The 14,924-nt window shown below is 35.5% G+C and overlaps 1 protein-coding gene and 1 long non-coding RNA gene across 6 annotated transcripts in view; one reads left to right on the top strand and one right to left on the bottom strand.

Moving 5' to 3' along the window:
- Positions 1–14,924, top strand: part of LOC136103074 (prolyl endopeptidase FAP) — a 35,058-nt gene that overhangs the window by 17,142 nt on the left and 2,992 nt on the right. For 3 of the 5 annotated variants that reach the window (XM_071810974.1, XM_065840874.2, XM_065840875.2), the window contains 10 exons: positions 679–783; positions 872–942; positions 1,549–1,602; positions 1,938–2,062; positions 2,929–2,976; positions 4,586–4,684; positions 5,425–5,494; positions 6,046–6,240; positions 8,776–8,830; positions 11,839–11,938. In XM_071810974.1, coding sequence (XP_071667075.1) covers positions 679–783; positions 872–942; positions 1,549–1,602; positions 1,938–2,062; positions 2,929–2,976; positions 4,586–4,684; positions 5,425–5,494; positions 6,046–6,240; positions 8,776–8,830; positions 11,839–11,938 — 922 coding nt within the window. Of the gene's footprint in view, positions 1–678; positions 784–871; positions 943–1,548; positions 1,603–1,937; positions 2,063–2,928; positions 2,977–4,585; positions 4,685–5,424; positions 5,495–6,045; positions 6,241–8,775; positions 8,831–11,838; positions 11,939–12,016; positions 14,916–14,924 lie in introns of those variants that run through there. The other 2 variants (XM_071810975.1, XM_065840876.2) reach the window with 2 other exon arrangements.
- LOC139828421 (uncharacterized) overlaps positions 25–14,924 on the bottom strand; it is a 34,192-nt gene continuing 19,292 nt past the window's right edge. Inside the window, exons 2-3 of the long non-coding RNA XR_011739984.1 lie at positions 2,562–2,669; positions 25–2,367 (exon numbers count right to left, since the gene is read on the bottom strand). This is a non-coding gene — a long non-coding RNA (uncharacterized lncRNA). The remainder of the gene's footprint in view (positions 2,368–2,561; positions 2,670–14,924) is intronic.

Below are 14,924 nucleotides of genomic sequence, written 5' to 3'. Positions count from 1 at the left end.
AGAACAGATGTAAAATTCCTCTGATGTCACTTGGGCAAGAGATAAGATTTGGCCATACCATAGCATTTTAAGAATAAAACCTCTCCATTTAGAACACAGTTTTAGTGCCAAGTGGTGCACAGCTTCAGCTAGAAACGAACCTTCAAGGTAAGACACCCCAGTTACAAGAGTAGTTGATACTTCTCTGCAGTTACCCCTGAGGAAAAGAAGTTTTCTCTACCCAGTAACCTTTGTCATGGAAGAGATATAACAGCAATCTCTGGGAACTCACAGTAAAAACAAAACTTGAAGGAAATTGTATGAGTCTAGCACCATTCGCGAACATTAGCTTTATTCAGAGTCTTATTTTTTAGAAGTCAATTCTACCTATTTTTGAATAGCTAAAGGTCACTCAAAATATACAAACAAATTATTCCATTTATAAGTAGCAGCTTGCATTTGTGGGATACTTGAGGTATCTGTGTTATCAGCTTAAGAAATCTAACATGACAGGTTAGAAACTATAATGTGTACTGACTGGGAGATTGAATATCACAGGTGAACACTTGTGCGAAGTGCTTTGTCCCACATGAACAGATTGAATAGTCTTGTTACTTCTAGTATGTCCACTATAATCTACTAAACAGCTTGGACACTCTTACTTACATCTCCCCTACCATTTTTCTTCCATTGTTTCAGTTCTTCGTTTCTGCACCATATTTTACATCAGACAGCACTTCATACTACAAAATTTTTAGTGACAGAAATGGTTATAAGCATATTCATTACATCAATGGCTCTGTGGTAAGTCAAACAAAGTGTTCTACATTGATGTACTGTAAGTTCCCAAAATAATTCTACAATATTCGGTAACATATGTCTTGCTTCACAGGAAAATGCAATTCAAATTACAAGTGGAGAATGGGAGGCAATATACATTTTCAGAGTAACAAATGATGCAATGTAAGTATCATGACCAAGAGAACAGGTTTTGAGTGTTGTCAGTAAAAGCAACACTTAATCCTTGGAACACCATTTGTTAACTCATCAAGTTATAACTAGTTATAATTTGTTTTTTATCTGAATGCATCCGTGACAAATTTGTATTTAAAGGCACTGCACAGGTTTGCAAACTTGGTTTACTTATGGGACATCCTTTTCAAATTGGCCTCAATTTTCTATCTATTTTCAATCATCCCTCTTAGATTTATCTAGAAATACTTAACTTTAAGCATGTGATTAGCCCTCATACAATTTGCAATTACTTCAATCATCTCTGTTTTATGGTTTACATTCAGGTTACTTATAGATACATCCAGTTTACATAACTGAAGTGATTAGCTCATAAAATCAAGATAGAACTCCTATTTTTATTATTTATTTCTCATCTAATCCGAGTTTGAGCAAAGATTTATTAAGATGAAAAGTATACAAGCTTAATTTACTCTTCCATCACATGCAGAAATCTCAAAAAGTCTAAGTTAACTTCCAAGATGGCTTTTCATGTTGATGCTCGTTCATAGGTCATCACTTTATGGATTATTTATTAACATATACATGAATTTACAGTTTCTATTCAAGCAATGAATTTGAAGGCTATCCAGGAAGAAGGAATATTTACAAGTAAGTGTTATCAACATTATCTTAATGACACTAGGTTGATAAAAGATAGATCTGGATTTGTCAATAAAATCATTTAGTTTCAAGATGTTTAAAGTGTAATTTCACAAGCTATTTTAATTAAATCTTGACCTCAGATTATACATGAGAATTGAGGAGAAATAGCATCTAACTTTTAAATATAATCGGGTGGGGAGGGGGGAAGATAAAAAGGGGAAATATTTATTTTTAAATGGAACCATTCTGAAAGTACAGTGCCTGTGTTCTAGAATGTGAGGCAGACACATGTGAAGTTCGTTGTAGCAAAATAATAATGCTTTACTTTATTTCTCTCCTAGAATCACTATTGGAAGTAAACCTATCAGAAAACAATGCATTACTTGCAATTTAAGGAAAGAGAGATGCCAGTATTATACAGCAAGGTTCAGTGAACGTTCTAAATATTATGCCTTGATCTGTTATGGTATGTATAGCATGGGAGTAGACATATAATCAGTTGTTCTTTCAAATTTATCAGAGGCATAGATAGTATTGATTATCCCAAATGTGTCCCAATTGAAATTATAAAAACCTGTGCTAGCCACAGTGTTGGATACTTACTACCTGAGAACATTTTTAATAATGAAACTAAGAAAACAACAGTTCATCAAGATGGATTATCGCTGAAACCACTTGCAACACAGAAGCATTAAATCAAGTCTTAGCTCTGTTGAAATAACTTAGGTGATTTCAGTGATCTGAGGTTTCAGGAGCAAGTGAAGTCACAATCTAAAAAAGAAAAAAATATCCAAGATTTTCCTTTTGCATATTTCATATAAAGTTTGCTCTTCTGATTCTGCACTGACTGATCAGCTAAAGAGTTCTTTAGAAGTTCTGTTGAGCAGAGAAGCAAATAATAACACCTTTCAATCATTCTTGCACAAAATAGTCAGTAAGGTCATCACCATATGAAAGCCACTCACCTTCATAAATATGATGTGACATGTTCTCAGAAGAATGTTTCACATTGTTAATTCTGCTTTCACCTTATGTAATCACATCTCAGGTATTAACTAGATGTCACTTCACCTCTAGGGACAAAGAGTTAGGAGATTTAAAGTTACTTCGATTATGATGCTGAGCAATGCCTGTATGTGTACAAGTGTAAGTACACACATTATGTATTTTGTGCAGCAGGGACTAGTGGATTATACAGCAGAGAAGATTCAGATTTGTGTATCAACTTTGAGCTCTTGTAACACCTGTCAGTTACCAATGTTAATGTTATATGCACCACCACAAAATTCCAGCTTCAAACTATAAGCTACCTTCTTATCATTCTTATGACAGGTCCTGGGATTCCTATTTCTACTCTTTTTGAGAACCGTGGTGATAGAGGTACTACAAAGATCCTGCCTATTTCTGAGCAATTTTCTTTTCTCATTGATCTTCACTATGCAGAACATCTAATAGAACATACAGGATTGTGATCAAGAAGCCTCTCATCTTTTTTGTTATGAAAATATCTAGTGTCTTAATTAGTAGAATGCAAATATTAATGAATACACTCATGCCTTTCTTTTCATTCCTGAGTCCAGCACTTTTAAAGCATTCTGATGTTTTTCCTGTTTACGTGCTATAGATGCAATGAACATTGGTTACTCTTTGTCTATCAAATATTGAGTCGAACTTTGTAGAAAACCTTATTGTGATTTCCAGACTATTCATTTTCACATTTGGATGAACACAAGACTTTCTGAGTTTTTCATGAAGCAAACCTACTCTATACAAATGGCAACAGTGTGCTATTTTGAGTTTGCAGTTTGAGTTATTGTATTGTACTAGTTAGAATTTGCATCAGTGACTTGCTCTTCAGCTATCGGTAGAGATGTCAGGGAAGAGCAGAAGCTCTTTCAGATGATCAGTTCAAATAACTGTTTCAGACAAGGTTTTATTATTAATACGAAATGAGAACTCCAGCAAGAAACATTTAGAGTCCTCATTCTTTAAGTAGTTTGTTAGTGAAGACTGTTTGGAACCAGGCCGAGCAGGAATTTGCTAACCATGAACTTACTAATTACTCTACAGTGAGTTTTCTCTCTCTGTCCCTTGTTTTTCCCTAAAAAGTCTTCTCCAACTTAAAGCCCTCAGTCCTGAAATGCCATGCAAATTAGCATGATCCTGTAAAAAAACCTCAGTATTTCTTGTATTTTTGAGCATTTCTAGAAACAGAAAGTAGTTGCCATTAAAAAAAAAAAAAAAGCTTAACTAACAAAGACAAGTCTTCTGCAGTCTTAAAAGCTTCTTTCATTTTGAAAGTGAAGCTCAAAGTCACTGGTTTCCATTATGTCTGATATTCTTCATCACTACTCATGGGAAAACAAATAAATAAACAGGAGTAAACAAGTAACACCCAGTGGATTCCTACAGTCTATGCTGGAAATTAACTAAATTTTAAATAGCAATTTTAAAATTATATAACTGTAAATTGGGTCTAAAGCAAGTAAAACAAAAATTTTAAATACTTTTTCAATTTAAAAAAAGAGGTTCACTAAGTGTGCAGTAGTATATTACTAAGGACAGTTACAGTAAGTCTGGTATCTTAGTGTAGAAATATATTGTACAGTGGTTAAGCAAGGGTTTGCCACAACCCCTTAAGAAAATGAATTTCCTGTGTTAGTCCAGAAACAAGATATTCCCAAACATTTATATGCTTAACCACACTGCCAAAGCGTCTCAGAGGTTAAACTGATGTTACTATGGTAAGCAAGAGAGGAGATACAGGACTGTGTTTTGCATGATGGAATGAATTTTGCATTTCTGGCTCCCACCATATTACAAAACTGGGATGAAGGCTCTGCAGGAGAAAGGAATTTCTTCGTAACATCTGCTTGTAAAATGCCATGGATTTTCTTTCTGTTCTAATAGCGCAAAATAAAGGAATCTCAATTAATGAAGAGGGATTAACAAAAAATTAGTTAATAATTCAGGCATTTCTTTTACTTAGAACTCAGAGTATTGGAAGACAATAGGGAATTGCAATCTGCTTTGCAAGAGATCAAGCTGCCAAAAGAAGAAATTAATAAACTTGAAGTGGATGGTATAAGTAAGAATTACAAATTTTCATTATACTTTTATTCCTATCATTTTAATATTTTGCCTTCATTTTGTTATAGTAAGTATCGTCTTTCTGTAGAACAAACTTGTTAACCTGTCACATTGGGAAGAAGAGGCCTGGTTCTGCCCTATTTGATAACTACCAGTTTGTCTATGCCTCAGAGTACCTCAGTAAAATAGTAGTTAAAATACATCTCCGCTTCACAATGCAATTAAAAAAGAATCTCTAATACTATTAGTAAAGTGTTTAAATATCATGTTAAAACATTATAGTATGGTGGTAATAAAATGTGAAATGTAAACTGCTGTTCATGTATTACAGGTTATATTGACTTGCATATATTGTTGTTTTCACTAGTGACTCTGCAAAAACATTCCATGGTAGTGAATCAGTGCAAAATTTCCAAAACACATTTCTCATGATGTTAACAAACAGTTATATTCCTAGTTGTATTTTTTTAGGCACCTGGAAAACTGAAAACCTGGAGTTATGTGAAATAATAATTTTATGCATAGCTAAATCAGAATAAAAGCAGGCACTTATTTCTTCAATGCTCTTCTTCAAGAGGTCAATATAAACAGTTACTTGCATCAGTTCTGTGGTTCACAGTTCACGCATTGTGTAGTTTCTGATGTTTCATTTTTATGTACTATTACACCAAACTCTGGATTATGCTTGGAGGAGTCATTTTAACCATTAACAATATAATTTCAATATGTCTTTTCTAGCTTTGTGGTACAAAATGCTTCTACCCCCACAGTTTGATAGATCCAAGAAGTACCCTCTGCTTATACAGGTGTATGTAACATTTCCTTTCTTTGAATGTTGTTTTGACAGAAAACATAGTTCTTACAATTTAACAAAACCTAGGACATTTACAACATTTTATGAAGCAAAAGGAAAATCACTTAGTTTTGTTTTGTTTGTTGTGGTGGGTTTTTTAATATATTTCTGGAATAGAAATTGAACCCAATGGAAATCAATGAGGTTTTTAATGTTAATCTTAGCATGGGAACGATTAGTTCCCCAGAGAAAGAAAAAGGATAAAAGCATGTAGGGCATTTTTCCAAGGATTCCCCTTAGGACAGGTACCTGACGCTGCACCCCTTAGTCTGAGCTAAAACTAATGATTTGCCTTAGGCATAAAACCTAAAGGATTAAAATGCATTTTAGATAGGGAAATCTCACGAATACATCAAAATTGTAGTTGAACTGTTTATCCACTGAGCTCTCTGAAACACAGCTATATAGCAAAATATTTGGGGATAAAATGTGGGAAGTATCTATATCTGCAAATCACTTATAAATTTATAAATATGAGATGAAAATGTTTGAATTTTCCTCCTCAGGTATGGAGGACCTTGCAGCCAGAATGTAAAGGAAACATTTAGTATTAGTTGGATAACCTATCTTGCAAGCAAAGAGGGAATTATTGTTGCTCTTGTGGACGGCAGAGGGACAGCTTACCAAGGTGACAAGATTTTGCATGCAGTATATCGAAGACTAGGAGTCTATGAAGTTGAGGATCAAATCTCAGCAGTGAAGTAAGTAGAATATCTCCCTGTATAACTATTGTATTTACATCCCTACAAGAAGTAATGTGAAAAAATATTAAATATACTTCTCAGCCTTTCTTCTGGAGAGCTGCCATCTCCAGGAAATAAGACAACTTGTAGAAATATTACTGAGGTTCTTGATGTCAGTGAGGTTTGGTGTGGTATGTTAGGTATGTTAAGTTCATAGTCTAAGTCCACATTTGGACCTCACCACTTCCATTTTATGAGAGTATCATCAGGTGCTTTGCTCCTAGGCTTGAGGAGATATAAGTGCCAGTGGTGAGAGGTAAGCCAATGTTTTATCCATTATTCTGAAATTTTCCCTGTAGGGGAAACCTACCTCAGTGATTACAGCAATTAGCCGAAGATCCACAGTGATGTATGACGGTGATTAGCTAAAGGTCAAGTGTGAAGTTTGTAGCAAAACTGAATCTTGACATAAGCCTTGTGGACGTCAGCTAGTCATAAACTTGCCTTCCACGCTTTTTTTAGGGTAATTATGAAAAACAGAAAGTGTTTGCGGTCCTCTGGTAGTTGTTCCCCAAGAGTTTCTCCTTAGCACTGAGACACTTGAAGTGTTCCAAGTGGAAGTTTTGGAGGGACTGAAAGCTGAGGTTTTCTAAAGAAAGGCTGCCTGTTAAGCTTACAGATGCAGCAGCACTGCTAAAATGGGCATTTAATGAAGTGTTTGAATCGCACAGAGATGAGTGCAAGGCAGGAATTAGGAATTTAATCTAGCCTTTGGTCTGGAATTCAGCCCATCAGAGCATGGATAGATTTCCAGGTGCAACAGTAGATAGACAAGATTCTGGAAAGCTTAGTTAGAAATTGGATGTAGCAGTCCAGGTTTCCACAGCTTTCTCTACTTGTTTGAGAATGTCTGTATGTACAAGTGTGTGTGAGGAGGGTACCTGTTCCTTCCTCTTCCTGCTTTGTGGTAATTCATTCTGTACTCAATTATATAAACGCACCATTATCCTCTTCAGGGATAAATGAATCAGAATAGCTGTATATCATGTCAGGGTTTTCTATTAATCTATTATTTTATTTTCTTCCTTGAAATTTTAGCGGCAATGCCATACTTCAAAATATCACGAGAGAGAATGTTTCTTAATTACTCTACATCCTCACTCAGACATAAGATATAAGAGACAGAGGGAACTTCAACTGATTCTGCAGTTGCAAAATCTGCTGAGACAGGCAGTGGAGAAATTACCTCAGACTTCACACTTCCCAGTTTTCTGTCAGCACCTAGACTAAATTTTTATTCATTTAAATATATTGCATTCCACCTTCATGATGTAACATATGATTTAAGATACATGATTTTTAGAGAGGATCCTATACTCTAGTGGGAAGTTATTGGAGGGTAGAAGGAACTCCAGGGATTAACTCAAAATGTGACAAAACTGAATCATTTTTGGCTTTTCTAACTTTGTCCCACCCAGATAATGTCCTCCATTTTGGGTGTTGTCAGTCCCTCCTGCTTGTCCTAGTAAAATAAGGCTAGCAGCTGCTGGTACGTGTCCTAGGGTGTATCTGAACCTGGTTTGTTTAACAGACACTCTCAAACCTACATTGTCTTTTGCCTCATCACCTTTTCTTTGCTGTTGCTAATACAGCTCTGAAAATACAGCCTTCAGACTCTGATGCAGTATTTTTGTAGGACACCTAATATTCATGATTCTCTTTGACCTGTTTGACTGCTGAGTACATAAGCAAGGTATACCTTTCATTCACTGCAAGCTTATTACGAACTTGGAGCATTGGGAAGATATTTTCCTCATTATTTTTATTATAGTAGCAGTATGCGCTCTTCACTTTCCAGGCATGTGAAAAAGAAAGGTTATTGCTCCAGGGAATCCCTAATCTCAGAGGTTGATAATGTGCCTCTTGACAGATCAGAGTATCAGCTTGTTGTAAAATTAGTATCGTGAGCATCTTGCAGGATAAGGTCTGAATGTTAATGGTAATTCAGCACCTTTAGCATTAAAATAATGAAGCAATAATAGCCTGTGATAAGGTAGGCCTATGGGAAATGAAATTTGCTTATTAGTAGGAGTAGACTTTTTGAAATTTTTTCTCTGCATGTGTCTGTATGCTGTACATATGCATACATACATGTATATATGCGCATGTGAACAGCATGAGGATAATGTATGATGTTTAATCTAGCCTAAACTAAATATCCAGGTGGATTCTAAGTAAAAGAAAAAAAAAAACAACTTTTTTTGCCAAGAAGCCAGTTCAGCAGAGTCGCACTGGAACAAATATCGTTATGAAGAAGTTATTAATTTAAGCATTTTTATTCTTTCAAGACAAATTCTTCCTTTTCCTTTGAAATGTCTATGAATTGAATAATTAATGCTTTGTAGAAATAAGACATGCTATGCTGATTGTTGTTTTGCTGAAATTGGTCGTATGTGTGGGAAAAAGTGAAAGAAAAATTATTTTTGTTAATTTGTTTCAGTATTAGCAATTTTTTTAATAATGCATTTGTTTCCATTATTTTCTTTTCCACAGGAAATTTATAGAAATGGGTTTTATTGATGAGAAACGAATAGCAATATGGGGTTGGGTGAGTAGTCAGTATTTTTGCCTCTATCTTTAAGCAATCCTGCAATGTAACGTTTTAAATTCTTCCTTATTCTGTCCTAAATCTGTATAAAGTTTCTTCTACCAGTGTTTGATGGTATTGCCAAAGGGAATAGTTCCCATTTGTGCCTACATACATGCAACTGCAACAATGCAAGCCCCCAGAAAGCGATCTTTGGCAGCTGAAGAGGGAATTTTGAAAAGCTTATATCTAATACATTGTTTGGACTTGAAGTTAAACAAAATTGAGACATTTTAATTGGCTTTACTTTTTACTTAGGAGCTTACTGACATGGTGTCAAAATTCACGTATTGTCTTTTTTAATCCAAGATTAAAATAATGAGATAAGTCCTATGAATATCTCTCATTAGAAAACGTGACCCTTGCATCATTCTGAATCACTTTATATTTGGTTGGCTTTGAAATGGTCAGTAGGGATGCATGTCGGTCTGAGGGGTGTACCACATTGACAGCTGCACCAAGAAGTGGAAAAATTGGACAGTATAGAAATAATTCCAAATCATTAGCTAGTCTGTTTTTCATCTTCAACTTTTTAATGTACTTTGCTTTGTAACACTCTCAGTACCTCTTAAAGCCAGATGCATTGCATTTCTTCATTATTAAATGGCCAGTTTCCACTACCCTTAGGCACTGAGAAATAGCGTAGCATACCTCAAGTACAAATTTTAGGATAGCACTGCATTCTAATAGGAGAAAAATAAATTATTGGAATTTTTGGAGTTCTTTTTCCTGTGCTGTCAGCTTCAAAGTAGGACCATTCATAGAAATGAGATGCAGACCTATTAGTGGTGTTAATGGAGAAGCTGAAGCCAACTTCAGTGGCAGCACAAACACCACACAGCACCTTTATAGAGATCTTAAAGATGTTTAGGTTATCTGACTCAGTTGCTCATGTTCATCATGAGTGGCTGGATCCAGAATGCATAGACAGAACTGAAGCCCTGCATCCTACCCAGCTTCAGCATAACAGAATTATGCTATGCAGGAGAACGAGCTGATAGGCAACTCCTGAGGTTCTCAGGGATTAGGGATAGTAGTGTAAGGAATGCTAAAGGGGGTTGGAGACCAGACCTGTCCTTATTCCTTGTCTGAGTAAATCAGTATCAGCTACTCAGCAGTAACAGGCTGCCCAGACTAAAAAACCTTACAGAATAAACTCATATGTTAGCCACTCATTAGCATTTTTCAATATTTTTCTCTTTGTACATACTGATTTTTCGCTGATCACCATTCAGAAAGACCTTTTATTTCATTCTCTTTAACTGTCTGTCTTTGCCAGAAGCATTCTTCTGATCTGTTACTGTTTGGGGTTTTTTATTTTTTTGCTGGGTTTTGTTTGTTTTCATTGGCCCAGTGTCATTGTCAGAGGCTTGCCTCTGACATTGTAGAGGATGGATCTTGTAAGATTCAGTTCAACTGTAACACTAGAAGTTGCCTGATCTTAGATAGCACATGAGCAGAGTTGCTAAAAGCTTTCTATGAAGCTTCTACCAACTAATATTTAAATTAAATTGGTCAGACACTGCTAGAACACCAGGATAAAATGGGGTACCATACAGAGAAATTAAGTAACAGAGACATTTACAAATGAGTAATTCTAAAGTGATATTAAGTTAAGGCCACAGGAAAATATTTTATTTTTTAATCACATCATATTTTATTTCACCATAGTGTTTCCAGAACAAATTAAGAGATTTCACACATCTAAAGCATTGTATCCCAGTAGCAGATATAATATTCAAATAATGGCCCTATTGCCAAACCTATCCGTCTTTTATTTTCATTTTTTTTATATTTATTATACCAATTCCTGGTCTATAAACTTTGAAAGGTGTGTTCTTATTTATAACCAGCAGCTTGGCAGGTATGCATGAACTATGCAGCTCATCATACTTTCAGACTCACCAAACTCTTCTGGATGGCAAAAGCTCTTGAATAACCACTACAGCAATTCAGGTTTTGAACTCCTATCTCTGTGCCAGTTACAGTGCATAGATTTTTCTGCCTGATACTAATCCTTTACTTTTTAGCCTTGTGGACTGATTTTCCAAAAGATCAAATAGCCAATCAAATTATTATTTCCCAAAGACATTATACGTATTTTCCAACCCCAGTTCCACATCGTATAGACAGCCAAACCAAAAGCTTTTTATTTACAGTATTTTCCCATCTTGGCAACTAGCCCTGTACAGTTGCACAGATCTAGTCTGATATCCAGTCTTTCTTACTACTTTACCTAACTTCTAGCTATGAACTTATTCTTTCATGCTGGGCCCCAGTTTGAGGAATCAGGCCACAAAATTGCAGTGGCAGGCAGTAGGGAGGAATTGCTCCAACCTCAAGTTCTCAAGTAACTGAGCCTATTAGTAGTGATGATGGTGTTAGTTCAATATGCTGATCACTAGCAAAAGCTGAGTAGTTTGTTAAGGAAAAGCCTGTAACTCTTCTTGGAGGTGTACACTAAAAGGATGAGAGGCAATGAACACAAGTTGCCACAAGGGAAGTCTTGTTTGGGTTTTAAGAAAACAAAATTCCAGAGACATTGATCAGAGTTGAAACAGATTGAGTAGAGAGGCTGTGTAATGTGGATGTGACTCTGATCAGCCTCATTTAAATCTGAAGTTACCCATCTTTGGGATTGAGGTTGCACTAGATTACCTTGAAGGATCCTACCAACTTAAATTTTTCTATGATTCCACGTGGTAATAAGAGCAGTATCAGTGATAAGCATTGAAGAAACAGCAAAAAAGAAGTGATTCAATAAAATTGTCTGATCTTTCTCACAAGAAACCACATCAATTCCATTTGAAAGAAATAACTAAAAAATAAAAAATAAAAAGCTTTTGCTGATTTGTCCTCCATGCATTCAAAGTAAAATACTTACTTTGGAATTAATGTATATGAGTTTGATTCAGAAAAAAAAGCAGTACTTCACCAATAATTTTAAACTGTCTGTGATTTCTCCCTAGTCCTATGGTGGTTACGTGACTTCTTTGGCACTTGGATCTGGCAGTGGAGTATTTAAATGTGGAATGGCTGTGGCTCCTGTTTCCAGCTGGGAGTATTATGGTATGGAAACTTGCCATAAATACTGACTTGGAAAGCAAGATGTAGCATTTAATGACTTTCTAAATTAAATCATTGCAGGAGACTGGCAATATGAAACTTAGAGACATTGCAGTTACCTAGACAATGAAACTCTTAAGACCTTGAGTTTAAAGCTTTCCTTACTGAAAATAACTGACTGTAATTGGCAGTTCGGAACACACTTTGTAACACCAAAGAAGATACACCTGGATAATGCCATGTGCATATCTGTAACAGTAAGTGTGTAAAGCCCTCTTGATAATCAGCTATACCCAGGAATGATCTCCCTAAAAATCCTGTTAAAACAGTCCCACTAAATTCAGAAACAATTGAAATTATTTTTCTGCCAGTAGTGGAATCATAGTGCACTTCAACTTTAGATACTGCAGATGATCTCTGTCAGAAATCAGCATCTCTGATGATTGCAAAGTTGTTTCCCAAATGCAGTGGAAAAGAGAGGGATTAGCTGTGTCTGACATTTTTCTTAGATTAAATATTCTTCCCCTTAGATGTTTCTCAGCCACACCTCCTGTGTTATTGTGTTACTAGACATATTTTTATGTTCATTGACTGAAGCTCCAAACTGTTAGGAGGAAACAACTCCAGGAGTATACTCCCAGGGCCTTACTGTGTGAATAAAGCAGGCACATACTCATACTTACTTGCAGACCTGTTAAGCTTTTGGCATGGTGTAGACAAACCTTAGTGTAAAAAAGAATCGTGGTATGCATGTTTTCAATGAGCAAAACATAGCACTTTGAACACATTTACTTAGCATATGGTCTTTGCTAAGAAGTCTTGGTTATGAGAAAAATTTTTGGTTAAATGGAAAAGATTCCTTCCCTGACTGCTAGCACAGACATTCCTTGTATTTATGGTGTTTTGCAAACAAAGGGGAAAACATTTGTATGACACAGGAAGCATAGTCTTCATGTTTTCACTAGCATCAAGGTTTTTTTAAGACATTTTCACTCATGATTGCAAAATTATTTCCAGAATGCAGGCATAAAGCAGTATTTTTGCAGAAGTCCTTCAATAAAAAAGAGATATAAACATTTGCCCAAGCATTAAAAATTGAATGAAGTTTTTAAATTAAAGTAGATTAGAACCACACTATTGCAATCTTTCCTTTAGATGAATTTTCAGGAGGGAGTTAAAGGGTATTGCTAAAAACACATTGTAAAATCCAAACAGGCAAATGTACCTCCACTAAGGAAGGAAGGAAGGAAGGAAACAGAAGGAAGTCATGAGTCATCAGGTTTGGCAAACAGATTAACATTAGATTAACATTAGAGTGCATTGTGTTAGGGGCCAAACTACAGGATGCTACCTATTTGAGTCTCTAAGTAGTACCAGTATGTCATAGGATGTACTGGCCCCTAGAGCTTCTAAATCTTGTCCCACCCTTTTTTAGATGCACAGATTAGAGTCTGGGCCATAATCTTTACTCTGAAGTCCTCCCACTCACCTTTTTGTGTCAGAGTAAATAACAGCTGAACAGTTCTAAGATGGCAAGGAAAACTGCATTCAGGGACAATGTGTAGTTAAAATCATTAGATCTGTGACTGTCTTAGTAAAATTTGCAATTTATCTCCTTTTTCTTCCTCAGTAATTGACAAGCCAAATCTTCCACTTAGTCATTATAATACAATTCTCCTGACCTCTGTGGACATGTTGTAGTTATACTGGTAGAAAAGAGTGGAGAATTTGGCTCAGAATGCTGTAGAAATGCCAGCCATTCAGAAAGAGTCTATTTTATTGAAAACTTAAGCCCAATATGGTTCTTTGACACTGTGTTGACAACAGATATTGCACATTTTCTGTTTTTGTTGAATGATGAAGGATTTTGATAAAAGGCAGGCTACTAGATATTTTTGATACTTATTACAAATTATCTTCAGGAACCTTACCTCGCTGATCTGAGACACAGTACACATCTTTAGCGCTCAGTTGTAATATGTGTAAAGAATACATAGTAAACCAAGGGAACATAAGTATATTGAGTAATTTTCCTTTCCTGGGAAGATTCTCATTTCTATTTTTAAACAAAATTATTCTAATACAGTGTACCAAACTGAACAACAAGGTAGAGAATCCCAGTTCCTTACTGAGTACAATGGCCATCACTTCTCTTATGGAAGGGAAAGATGCCAGCTCTTCTTTGTCAGAAAGCTTTGACTCTGTTAAATAAATAGAATTATTGTAATACTGCAGCTTGACTGCTCAATATGTGTTAGTTACTCTTTCAAGGCAAGTTCATAAAGAAAGTAATGGTCTGGTAGTGACAGCTGCTGCATCAGTTTTCCACAAATACCCAGGCAGCTCAAAGATGGCTGTTCCTACTAATTTCTTGGTGATAGATACTGTTCAGTTATTCATATTTGTTTTGTCAAATCTGTTAACATTCTTTGCTGTAGTTAGAAAAAGGAATTCAACAGACACCTGAATAGCAATTGCATCACTTTTTCAGTGCAAGTCTGTTCCCCCTAATTGGTGCATATATTCATTCAATAGGAAAGGGGCAACATATATATCCATATTAGCTGTATATACACATACACATCTCAGGTTAGAATTCTGCTCAGTTTCTCTTTTTACAGTGTCAAAAATAGTCTGTGTCATCTTTCCACCATGGACCTTTATTAGCTCACTGGCTCATTCAGCTCATTTCTGGAGTTCAACCCAATTGCATAAAACAGCATCAGTTAATTACCTTTATCCACAAAACCTTCTGTTGGTTCCACAGATGAATATCAAACCACTATTTCTATAAGGACCATTTGGAAGACATTTATTCATTACCCTTAATAGTTTATTTTTCAAAAATATGTTTACATTTGGTGCATTATGAGGAAACCGAGCAGAACAGATATATAGTTAAAATAAACAAAATTTAATTTGCTACATGTCACTGGAGACACAAAAATATCTGTACATTCTTTATAGCTTTTTTCTTCTTTAATATTGC

Source organism: Patagioenas fasciata, chromosome 7, assembly GCF_037038585.1.
Source record: "Patagioenas fasciata isolate bPatFas1 chromosome 7, bPatFas1.hap1, whole genome shotgun sequence".
Taxonomy (NCBI): Eukaryota; Metazoa; Chordata; class Aves; order Columbiformes; family Columbidae; genus Patagioenas; species Patagioenas fasciata.
The sequence above is the reverse complement of the archived record's forward strand: the minus strand, read 5'-3'. Positions and strand labels throughout refer to the sequence as shown.